At 47.9% G+C, this 12387-nt stretch overlaps 1 protein-coding gene across 1 annotated transcript in view; it reads left to right on the forward strand.

Annotated features, from left to right (window-relative positions):
* Window positions 1-10289, forward strand: part of LOC114923644 (huntingtin-like) — a gene marked incomplete at both ends in the record, with an annotated part of 19486 nt that extends 9197 nt beyond the window's left edge. The window contains 7 exons of the mRNA XM_029286901.1: window positions 94-332; window positions 1995-2137; window positions 2267-2477; window positions 4582-4723; window positions 5957-6136; window positions 7853-8029; window positions 10167-10289. Of these exons, the coding sequence (XP_029142734.1) occupies window positions 94-332; window positions 1995-2137; window positions 2267-2477; window positions 4582-4723; window positions 5957-6136; window positions 7853-8029; window positions 10167-10289 (1215 nt within the window). The remainder of the gene's footprint in view (window positions 1-93; window positions 333-1994; window positions 2138-2266; window positions 2478-4581; window positions 4724-5956; window positions 6137-7852; window positions 8030-10166) is intronic.
* Window positions 10290-12387: the final 2098 nt, after the last annotated feature.

The raw sequence follows: 12387 nt of genomic DNA on the forward strand, positions 1-12387 counted from the left end.
GAGGGGAAGGGGGGGAGGGAGGAAAGGAAGGAAGGAAGGAGTAATTTAAATTACTTTGTCTGAGTCTCCCTCTCTCTCTCTCCCTCTCAATAGGCTTCCGTGAGCACCGTCCAGTTATGGGTCTCCGGCATTCTGGCCATTCTGCGGGTCTTGATTTCCCAGTCCACGGAAGACATCGTCCTTTCCCGCATCCAGGAGCTCTCCTTTTCCCCCCGGCTCATCTCCTGCCAGGCGATTCACCGGCTGAGAAACGGGGGAAACAACGTTCCCGGAGCTCAGGAGACCCCCCCGGAGGAGCACGAGCGCTTCCTGCCCGAAGAGACCTTTTCCAGGTATAAAAATCGATTAAGGAGCTGCTGCTATTTTTTTATTTATTTTAAATTGTTAAAAATAAAAAAGATAAAGGAGGAATTGAGGAAAATGTACGCAGGTAGTCCTCAGCTTACGACCTCCGTCCCTTTTCTCTACCTGTAGCTCACACAGATTTCACACAAATTTGGAAGGGAAGCTTGGCCCAAAAAGATTTTTCTCCCCCCCCTTTTTTTTTCCTGGGGATTGAGAGGAGCAGGCTGAGCCTCTGGATTCTCACCGGCTCAGAAAATCTGCAGCGCTAATAAGAGGTTGAGCCCCAAGTTTCTGTCGTTAAGCGAGATAGTCGTTCAATGAGTCCTGCCCCACTTTTCTTGCCTCCGTTGCTAAGGGAATCACTGCAGTTGATCAGTTAGTATCCCGGTTGTTAAGTGAATCGGGCTTCCCCCCTTGACTTTGCTTGTCACAAAAGGGGATCACGTGATCCCAAAGGGACGCTGCGACCGTCATAAAGTACGAGTCAGTTGCCAAGCATCTGAATTTGGATCACGTGACCAAGTGGGGGGGGGAAATGCTGCAACGGCCGTTAAGTGTGAAAAACAGCCGTAAGTCCCTTTTTTCAGTGCCGTTGTCATTTTTGAACGGTCACTAAATGAAGTGTTGTAAGTCGAGGACTACCTGCATAATCAATGTAACCTTGAAGAAGGCAAAACACCTGTCTGAAATGGCACAGGGTCTCCTGTTCGAGCAGAAGGCTGGACTAGAAGACCTCCAAGGTCCCTTCCAGCTCTGTTCTGATGGATGGATAGATGGAGTGATTGGATGAAATGGCATAGGGTCTCCTGCTTGAGCAGAAGGCTGGACTAGAAGACCTCCAAGGTCCCTTCCAGCTCTATTCCAGATGGATGGATGGATGTTTGGATGGATGGAGTGATAGGTTGAAATGGCACAGGGTCTCCTGTTGAGTAGAAGGTTGGAGTAGAAGACCTCCAAAGTCCCTTCCAGCTCTATTCGGATGGATGGATGGATGGATGGATGGATGGATGGATGGATGGATGGATGGATGGATGGATGGATGAAATGGCATAGGGTCTCCTCCTTGAGCAGAGGGTTGGAGTAGAAGACCTCCAAGGTTCCTTCGAGCTCTATTCAGATGAATGGATGGATGTTAGGATGGATGGATGGGTGGGTGGATGGATGGATTGAGTGATTGGTTGAAATGACACAGGGTCTCCTGTTGAGCAGAAGGTTGGAGTAGAAGACCTCCAAGGTTCCTTCCAGCTCTATTCAGATGAATGAATGGATGGATGGATGGATGGATGGATTGAGTGATTGGTTGAAATGGTCTAGGATCTCCTGCTTAATCAGGGGGTTGGACTAAAAGACCTCCAAGGTCCCTTCCAGCTCTATTCGGATGGATGGATGGATGGATGGATGGATGGATGGATGGATGGATGGATGGAGTGATTGGATGAAATGGCACAGGGTCTCCTGCTTGAGCAGAAGGCTGGACTAGAAGACCTCCAAGGTCCCTTCCAGCTCTATTCGGATGGATTGAAAGAAGATTGACGTACGCCCCGCACGGCTGGTGGTGCATATAGGTTTTCCTTTTCTCCTCTTGGCACAGTCGCCGTTTATCTTTTCTGTGCTTAGCGCCCGGCCTCTACGTCTCTCTCTCTCTTCAGATTCCTAATGCAACTGGTGGGAATCCTCCTGGAAGACATCACGAGCAAACAGTTGCACGTGGAGATGAGCGAACAGCAACACACGTTCTACTGCCAGGAACTGGGCACCCTTCTCATCTGCTTAATTCATACCTTCAAATCAGGTACTCCTCATCCCTTTTCTTGCCCCCCTTCACGCTACTCTGTCTCCCCCCCAAATAAGACCGCGTCTTATCGGTTGGAACTTATTTACAATAATGTGTTGTTGTTTTTTATTGTTTCGGTGTTAACAGGAATGTTCCGAAGAATCACAGCTGCAGCTACCAAGCTTTTTACAGGGAACGGACCCCACGGTCTCCATTTCTACACCCTGGAGAGATTAAACGACCTCGTCAAGTCCATGATAGCCACCCACCCATCGCTGGTCCTTCTCTGGTGTCAAATCTTGCTGCTTGTGAACTACACCGACTCCTGCTGGTGGTCCAAAGTTCATCAGACGCCCAAGTAAGGCTGTTTTTCCGGTCTTTTTTTCTTGGTCCAAACCAAAGGTTACTTCCTGGTTTTCAGACGCCGCCCCTGGCTTTTCAAATCTTGCCCTCCGGTGTACAAACGTTCACGCCGTGTGGATTTCAAAAACTCTTTCCCCACTGGAAGTTACTCCTGATTCCAATTTTAGCAGCTAACGTGAGAGCTGTTTTGTTTTCCTGCTCCCATTTCACAGTTCCCCTTCCTGTTGAAGAACTGGATCACCCAGAAAGTAATAATAATAATAATAGTAAAGTTGGAAGGGACCTTGGAGTCATCTAGTCCAGCCCCCTGCTCAGGCAGGAAACCCTATAACATTTTGGACAAATGGCTGTCCAGTCTCTTCTTAAAAACTTCCAGTGTTGGAGCATTCACCGCTTCTGGAGGCAAGGAGTTCCACTGGTTAATTGTTCTCACTGTCAGGAAGTTTCTCCTTAGTTCTAAGTTGCTTCTCTCCTTGATGAGTTTCCACCCGTTGCTTCTTGTCCTGCCTTCAGGCGCTTTGGAGAATAGCTTGACTCCCTCTTCTTTGGGGCAGCCCCTGAGATACTGGAAGACTGCTATCATGTCCCCCCTCGTCCTTCTCTTTGTTAAACTAGACATACCCAATTCCAGCAACCGTTCCTCATATGTTTTGGCCTCCAGTCCCCTGATCCTCTTTGTTGCTCTTCTCTGTACTCTTTCCAGAGTCTCACCATCTTTTTTACATCGTGGTGACCAAAACTGGATGCCGTATTCCAAGTGTGGCCTTACCAAGGCATTGCAAAGTGGTATTAACACTTCACGTGATCTTGATTCTATCCCTCTGTTAATGCAGCCCAGCACTGTGTTGGCCTTTTTGGCAGCTGCAGCACACGGCTGGCTCATATTTAAGGGATTGTCCACTAGGACAAGTCTAGTTGTAAGGAAGCTTGAGGTTCCTTGGGGCAGTTTCTCCCCCCCCCCTCTTCCTTGGTGGCTTGTTGGCTACAGTTGGGTAGGACGTTTCGGCTAAGGAGTCATCTGGATAGAGGCCACGTAGAAGTTTGGGATTGATTTATGTTGTCCAGCAGGCTTTGTTTCCAGAGGGATGTTCGATGCACAATGCAAACATCTCAGCTTTTGTTTTTGTCAAGTCCTAAGCCTGGAACGTGCTAGTTCGATGCTGGTAAGGTGGATTGAGAGTTAAGCCGTGGCATCAACTGAGTGTAAAAATATACATGTATGTATATTTTAATTAAATTTATTTAATTAAGTTTTTATGCGGCCCATCTCAATGATACGGTGACTCTGTGTGGCTAGATTGATAGATGGATTTGGATTCCTCAGTTGTTCAGGTTGGAGATATGTGTGTGTGTGTATATGTGTATCTATCTCTATCTATCTATCTATCTATCTATCTATCTATCTATCTATCTATCATCTATCTATCTATCTATCTATCTATCTATCTATCTATCTATCTATCTATCTATCTATCTATCTATCTATCTATCTATCTATCTATCTATCTATCTATCTATAGATATATAGATATCCTGCTCCAATCCAGCCGATGTCATGGCTTAATTCTATACACACACACACACACACACACACATGGGGCTGTGAGCATGCGTGATACTAGCCCTGCCCCATTCTTTCGCAGCACAGCACCTTCCATTTTTGCACCCCGCAGCTCGGCAGTGTCCCATTTTGGCGCCCCGCGGCACAGCAGCATCCTATTTTTCCACAGCGCAGCGGTGCCCCGTTTTTTGCGGCACAGTGGCGTCCCGTTTTTGCACCCCAAGGCGCAGCAGCGTCCTGTTTTTGCACCCGTGGCACTACCGCAAGTTGGGGTGTGGCCCCCACTCTACCGGGCCGTGGCCCCACAGATTGAGGACCTCTGGCCTAGAGGAACCAACATCTGAGCTTCTCTGGTGATCTGTCACTGACCTGAATCCAACCCATCGTCCTTTGGGTTCCATTCCTGGCTGCTGGACCCGCTTCTCACTATCCGGCTGCCTTTATCCCGGCAGATTTTCCTATCTGTTTCTTCCTTATTTCTCTCTGGCTATTTTACTCCTGGATTGTGCAGTTAAAAGCTTTTCCTTCTCTTTTCCAGAAGGCAGAGCCTATCGAGTGCTAAATTGCTCAGCCCTCAAGCCTGCGGGGGTCCCCGGGCAGAAGACGGGGGCGCCAAACTTAGCATCTGCAACCGAGAGATCGTGCGGAGGGGATCCCTCATCCTGTTTTGTGACTATGTGGTAAGCTCTGAGGATGTTCCCCCCCCCTCACTTTTTCTTTTTTGTGCAAAGAATTATCTAAACTGCCGTGGCTGATTTTAAGACTCTCAAGTTTCCAGTCCTCTCATAAGGACTTTGTAGATAGCAGCCAGCATCTTCAATTGCACTTGGTGAACCATGGGCAGGTCTAGTACTGAGTCGTGGTGGTGCACGACTCAGAATGAAGTAATGCAGGATGCTTCTGTTGACTGCCAGCTACCTGCAGTTTGGCAGATCGATCCTGACCGGTTCAAGGTTGACTCAGCCTTCCGTCCTTCCCAGGTCGGTAAAATGGGGACCCAGATTGTTGCGGGGGGGGGGGAAGAGGCTGACTCTGTAAACCGCTTAGAGAGGGTCGTAAAGCACTATGAAGCGGTATATAAGTCTAAGTGCTATTGCTATCTTCCTTCCTTCCTTCTTTCCTTTCTTCCCTCCCTCACTCCTTCCCTCCCTCCCATGGTGGCACAGTGGTTAGAATGCAGTATTGCAGTCTAATTCTGCCCACTGCCAGCAGTTTGATATCCTAACCGTCTCAAAGTTGACTCAGCCTTCCGTCCTTCCGAGGTCGGTAAAATGAGGACCCAGATTGTTGGGGGCAGCAGGCTGACTCTGTAAACCGCTTAGAGAGGGCTGTAAAGCATTGTGAAGCGGCATATAAGTCTAAGTGCTATTGCTAGATCTCTACCTTTTCTCCTTCCTTCCTTCCTTCCTTCCTTCCTTCCGAGTGGTTAGAATGCAGTATTGCAAGGTAACTCTGCCCAATGCCAGCAGTTCGATCCTGACCGGCTCAAGCTTTCTAGGATGCTGGGATATCTAGCAGCGAGCATGTCTGTTACAAAAAAAGTATCTTCATCCAGACAAGGGGGGAAAGCAAGAGAAAGAGACCCAGAGACTCTGTCTACATTTACAGAATAACAGAGTTGGAAGGGACCTTGGAGGTCTTCTAGTCCAGCCCCCCCTGCTCAGGCCCTGGTTGTCCAGTCTCTTCTTAAAAACCTCCAGTGTTGGAGCATTCACAGCTTCTGGAGGCAGGTTGTTCCATTGGTTAATTGTTCTAACTGTCAGGAAGTTTCTCCTTAGTTCCAGGTTGCTTCTTTCCTTGATTATTTTCCATGTGTTGCTTCTTGTCCAGCCTTCAGGCGCTTTGGGAAAGTCTTCCCTGACACCCTGTCATTCCTTCCGCTCCGTGTCAATCGATCCCATTTCTTCCCACAGTGCCAAAACCTGCACGACTCCGAGCACTTAACCTGGCTGACCGTGAATCACGTCCAGGAACTGATCAGTCTGTCTCATGAACCCCCGGTCCAGGATTTTATAAGCGCCATTCACAGAAACTCGGCCGCCAGCGGGCTTTTCATCCAGGCTATCCAGTCACGATGTGAGAACTTCGCCTCTGTAAGTTCTTTGTGGTCTCAAGATTGATTTTCTCTGATGACGAACTCCTGCGCAAACCGCACCTCCTGTTTCTGCGGTTAAAAAAAAGAAAGATATTCATGTTTAAAAGAAAACAACATACTTCAATTATTGAGGCTCCCGAAGCAGGAGGCAACATCTAGCAATCGTTTGGCCATTGCTTGTTCTGGCAAAGGCACCTGGCTACAAATTGGGAGTCGTGAGTTCTAATTCTGCCTGAGGCATGAAGCCGGTCACTAGGGTGACCGACCTCGGGCCGGTCCCTCTCTCTCTCAGCCCTAAGCTGAAGGCAAGAGAAAGTCACCTCTGGATTCTGGCCAAAAAAACCTCTGCAGGAACCTCTGTAAACAGTCGCCGGGCATCCACATCGACTACACAAAAACTTAGGAATGTGTAAACGCCCTGTCGCTTTTCCTCTGACTTACTGGCTGCCTAGATTCTCCTGATCTTTATTCTTAGCGATAAGCATGTCCTGCGGCCAGAATTAATTACCATAAACATAACCATATACAGCAGAGGTCCCCAACCTTTTGGGCACCAGGGACCGGTTCCGTGGAGAGAGGTTTTTCCACGGACCGGAGGGTGTGTGTGGTTCTGTGTGCTGCCTGAATCCCGCGGATTGGGGCTTTGCTTGTTTGTGCGGACCGGTTGCTGGCATGCCGCAGACCGGGGGTTGGGGACCCCTGGTATACAGGACTATAAAATCTTATCGGTCCAATTGAACCTGGTGCCGTTGTAGAACGTCTACTGCCCTTGGTTCCTTTGCTGACGGTCTGGCTGCTTGGTGGGAGAAGAGCTCGGATAACTGCAGGCAGTCCTTGACTTAACGACGGTCCGTTTACTGACCAGTCAAAGTGGCAACGGCACTGAAAAAAGGGACCCGTGGACATTTTCCACACAACTGTTAACAGCATCTCGGTGGTCACGCGATCAAAATTTGGATGCTTGGCAACTGACTTGTCAGAGCATGCACAATCTTATTGCGCTGAGATAACCCAGGAGTAAACACAGTAAACAGTAGTCTGTATTAAATGGTGGCTTATCTTACACTATCTACAATATACATACACGTACTAATACAGCAGGCTCCAACACACAGCAGTTACAGCAGGAAACGGAAGAGAGAGCACACATCTCTTTTATACAAGGCTCTTAAAGAGACACAGACCCTGCTGAGTCATTCCCATCATTACATCATACATCAGCTGGTTAGCTTTTAAATCATTACCTTGACATGACTCGTATTTATTATGGTTGCAGTGTCCCCGGGGGTCACGTGATCCCCTGTTGAGACTTTCTGACCAGCAAAGTCAACGAGGGAAGCCAGATTCACTTAACAATCGTGTTCCTAACGTTAACTGCGGTGATCCGCTTAATGACTAAGAATCACTTAGCAACTGGCTGGCTTCACAACAGAAATATTGTTCGTAAGTCGAGACTGCCTGTATTCCCACTGCCGATTTTCTGAACAGATGAGAATCGGTCCCAGAATCCATCCAGAGGCTCAACCCGTTCCTCTTAATCCCTGGGGGGAGGGAGAGTCTTTTTGGGCCAAATTGGTGTGAAATCGGTGTGTGGATTACGGGTAAGCAAAGCTACGGAGGTTTTAACTTATTTTAAAAAGTCAGATTGGGATGCTTTTACTTCGATTAGCCTGGACAAAGAAAGACTCTAAAAGAGGTTTTCTCCCCTGTTTAGCCGACAGCGGTAAAGAAGACCCTGCAGTGTTTGGAGGGCATCCATCTGAGCCAGTCGGGGGCCGTGCTGGTTTTGTACGTGGACAAGCTTCTCTCCACTCCCTTCCGTGTGCTGGCCCACATGGTGGACACCCTGGCCTGCCGTCGCGTGGAAATGCTTTTAGCAGCGTCTGTGCAGGTACCCCGTGGCGTCATCTGGGCAAGCGCTAAGCTGGCCGCATGGAAGGCCGAGGTTTAGTCTCACCCCCTCCCACAGCCCTGATGGGGCTTTGGGTCTCCTCTTATCTCTCAACCTAACCCACCTCATGTGACTGTCTATGGCAGGGGTAGGCAACCTTGGCTCTTTTGTGACTGGTGGACTTCAACTCCCAGAATTCCTGAGCCAGCCATGCTGAGGGGAAAGGGAGAGGTTTCCAAGCTGAGTCATGCTGGCTCAGGAACTCTGGGAGTTGAAGTCCACCAGTCATAACAGAGCCGAGGTTGCTGACCCCTGTCCTAGAAGGATGGGCATTCCTACCCTTGTACGGTTCCATAAATTAATCCATAAAACCTACGCTTGACATTTTAACCTAAGACTAAGATCAGAAACGAGTTGAGTTGTTTTCACTCTGACTTTCAGAGTTACATTTATTTTAAGGCCAGTGTTAGCAACTTCAACATTTCATTCTCAAGACTGGCGCGAGTACATTGCATTTCCTGTTTTTTGTTTTTTTTATATATACAGAACAGCACGGCTCAGTTGCCAGTTGAGGAGCTGGACCGAATACAGGAATATCTTCAGAACACTGGACTAGCCCACCGGTGAGACATAATGGATTTGACGTGTGGAAAGTGGCCAAATAGTTTTAAAGCTTTTTCTCTCTCTCCGAAAATGAATCCCGTTTAATCCTTCTCTAAAAAGCTAAGGAATCTCTGCGGATTTTACTCCGCTAGTCATTTGGCGACTTTAGGGGGTGCTGCTCATCTCCGTTTCAAGTCCATTGATTCGGCGTTCTCCAAAGACATTTCCGCGGTCATGTGGCCAGCATGACATCACGGAGCACTGTTACCTTCCCACTAAAGTGGTACCTATTTATCTACTCGCACTCGCACGCTTTCAAACTGCTAGGTTGGCAAGGAGCTGGAGCAAGAAACAGGAGCTCACCCCGTCATGTGGCGCTCAGGTCTTGAACCCAGGTGACGGCTTTCAAGCCGACAAGCCCAATATCTTAACCACTGAGTCCCCGCACCACCCAATCCTTCACTAAGAAAAACACGACTCCAGAAGTTCTTTCTCAAGTCTTAATGATTCTAGGCAAGCCTGTGTTCTGTTCCTACAGTCGGTCTTTCTCAAAGTATCTAATCTGGTGGATTTCTGGGGGTTTTTGGGGTTTTTTTAGACATCAAAGACTCTACTCCCTGTTGGACCGGTTTCGTCTAATGGTGGCTCCGGAAACCATTAGCCCCTCACCTTTGGTTACGGCACATCCCCTGGATGGGGGGAACCATCCCGCTCTAGAAACTTTAATTCCAGACAAAGTAAGGCTGGGTTGTTTTCCTATCAATCCGCTGCCTTTTAAATTGTATTTGCAACCGCTGTGAAATGTCTCTGGCCCTGGTCCACTCTAGCCCTCAAAATTATATCTTAAGAGTTATCCTGAAGAGTTATGGATGACCAATAAATTTAATAAATAACTAAATAAATCATGTTTCCCCGAAAATAAGACGGGGTCTTATTTTTTTTTCCCCCACTCCAAAAGAGGCACCAGGTGTTATTTTTGGGTAGGCTTTACCTCACCTCCGGCACCGACAGCCCCACCCAGCCGGTTCGCTTCTTCTGGGGCCGAAGTTCTGCAGCTGCATTCGGGCCTGCGTTTTGCAGTCGGGACTTTCCAGAAGACCTAAGCAGCCGAGTACCCTCGGCTGCAGAGGTCTTGCAGAACCGAGCTACGGATTGAATCCATAGTTCGGTTCTTGGCTGCATAAGGCCTTCCGGAAAGGTCCGTGACTGAAAAATGCAGGCCTGGCTGCAGAAGAGGCCTCAGAAGAAGACGTGGGCCGGCGAGGAAAGGCCTGGCTGCAAGGGAAGCGGGTGCAGGGCGGGTGGGGCAGCTCCACACACACACCCCTGCCCTAGCGTGATTCTTAGGTGTGTGCCTCGCCCCAAAACTAGGGCTTATTTTGGGGGGTAGGGCTTATATTAGGCCCACCCTCCAAAATCAAGCTAGGGCTGATTGTTGGTGTAGGCCTTACTTTCGGGGAAACACGGTAGTTGATTCGTGGCAAGTCATGTCCATGCAAATACGTGTTCCTGATCTCCTTCGTTTCCCTGCAAGGATTGGTACTGTTCGCTGGTGAGGTCCCAGTGCTACACCAAATCAGCTTTCGCTCTGCCAGAAGGTGCCGAATTGATGAATCGGCTTCCTGAGCAAGAACTGGTTCCCTTTATGATGCACCAGGTAAGGCGCGTGTTGGAGCATGAAGGGGGGGGAGAGAAAGGGCTTTTTTAATGGTTGTGATTCTTACCCCAAAGGTGCTTTTTTTCAGAAGGCAACTGGACTTTCTCGTTTTCCTTTGAAGACGTTTCGCTTCTCATCCGAGAGGCTTCTTCAGCTCTGACTGAATGGTGGGGAATGGGAGGATTTATACTCCTTGCAGACAGAGCTGGTCATTTGCCTTCTTTTAGAGGGTCGTTGAGGCCACTTGGAGGTTTATCTGTGTCCTCAGTAGTGCTTTTTCAACTAGACTTACTTTTCTTTGAAGACGTTTTGCTTCTCATCCCAGAAGCTTCTTCAGCTCTGACTGGAGGGTGGGGAAATGGAAGGATTTATACTCCTTGCAGACAGTTGGTCATTTGCCTTCTTTTAGAGGGTCGTTGAGGCCACTTGGGGTTTTTCTGTGCCCTTTGGTGCTTTTTCAACTGGACCTCCTTGCTTTTCTTTGAAAATGTTTTGCTTCTCATCTCAGAAGCTTCTTCAGCTCTGACTGGATGGTGGAGGATGGAAGGATTTATACTCCTTGCAGAGAGCTGGTCATTTGCCTCCTTTTAGAGAGTCCTTGAGGCCACTTGGACGTTTACCTGCGTCCTCAGGGTTACCTGAGTGGTGCAAATGGGTGTGGAGCCTTCTTGGCTGCAGGATGTTTCCTGCCCTGGGTCCATTCATCCCTTCACCTGTTGAAGACAGCGTCAGTTCTAGTCTCATTTTAGGCCTACAGCTAGCTGGGTGACCTTGGGCCAGTCCCGTTCTCTCAGCCCTAGGAAGTAGGCAATGGCAAGCCCCTTCTAAAAAGGTTGGAGACAGGCGCAGGCTGTTGGGGATGAGTCCGTGTGGTCTGCATCTCAAACCGAAGCGCAGACAGTTCCTGCGATGTGCAATGTTTTGTGGAAGTCCGTTCATGCGCCCGCACCGTTCAAAGCAATGTTCATCCCAAACGGCATAGCTAAAAAAAGCACCTTTGGGACAACGATGATTGTCCTGGATGATTGAGAATCTCCGTGGATGTTGTGATTCTTACTTCGTTGTGTAGTCGGAAATGTTACAAGCGCGGGTAGCAACAGCACGAGCACGTAACACTTCTATATCGCTTCCCAGTCTTCCCCCCAGGGGGAAATGTTAACAATCTCCTGGATGCACTCAGCCTCCCCGGAGGAGCTTGTGAATGTGACAGGTTTTGCTTTCATTGGATCTTCTATGTAATTTTACTACTTTAATTTAAATTCGTACGTCCTTCACTCAGTTATGTTTTTCACACACGTCCGATATCTTTTTAAAATACTAGCTGTACCCGGCCACGCGTTGCTGTGGCTCAGTCTGGTTAAATGGAAAAGAAGTGTGTTGCTTTTATGTCCAACAGATGGCGCTGTTTTTCAAAAAAAAGTATGTTTTTACCTGTCACAGGTGTGACATCTATATAATAGTAGGTATATGTATATAAAAAACACGCGCGTATTCGAATGCAACGTTGTGTCAAAATTTCAAAGCAATCGGTGTAGATTTTCTATTTTTCGTCCTAATAGATCACCACTTACAAAATAGAATAACCTTTATTGTCTCAAATCCATCATCTCTATTTTCTGGGCTAAAGAATAGTTCAAGGCAGATTCCTGATAGTTATTTTCAAATTCCCCTTATAAATCTTGATCGCCATGAAATCGGATCAATATATTGGCTGAGCCCCCCCCTCCCCCCGGGGACTCGGACCTTCCCGGGATTGATTTATTTACTAGTTGCACCTGGCCACGCGTTGCTGTGGCTCAGTCTGGTTAAATGGAAAAGAAATAAAAGAGAAAGCGCCCATTTGTAATATGTTTAATTTCACAATGCTAGCGTGTGTTGCTTTTACGTCCAACAGATGGTGCTGTTTTTTCAAAAAAAAGCATGTTTTTACCTGTCACAGGTGTGACATCTATATAATATAGGTATATAAAAACACGCGCATATTCGAATGCAACGTTGGGTCAAAATGTCAAAGCAATCGGTGAAGAACTTTCGGAGATTTTAAGATTTTGAACAAACGAACATTTACATTTTTATTTATATAGATTAACGATATCCT

Source organism: Protobothrops mucrosquamatus, unplaced genomic scaffold, assembly GCF_001527695.2.
Source record: "Protobothrops mucrosquamatus isolate PMUCROS unplaced genomic scaffold, P.Mucros_1.0 scaffold5709, whole genome shotgun sequence".
Classification (NCBI taxonomy): Eukaryota; Metazoa; Chordata; class Lepidosauria; order Squamata; family Viperidae; genus Protobothrops; species Protobothrops mucrosquamatus.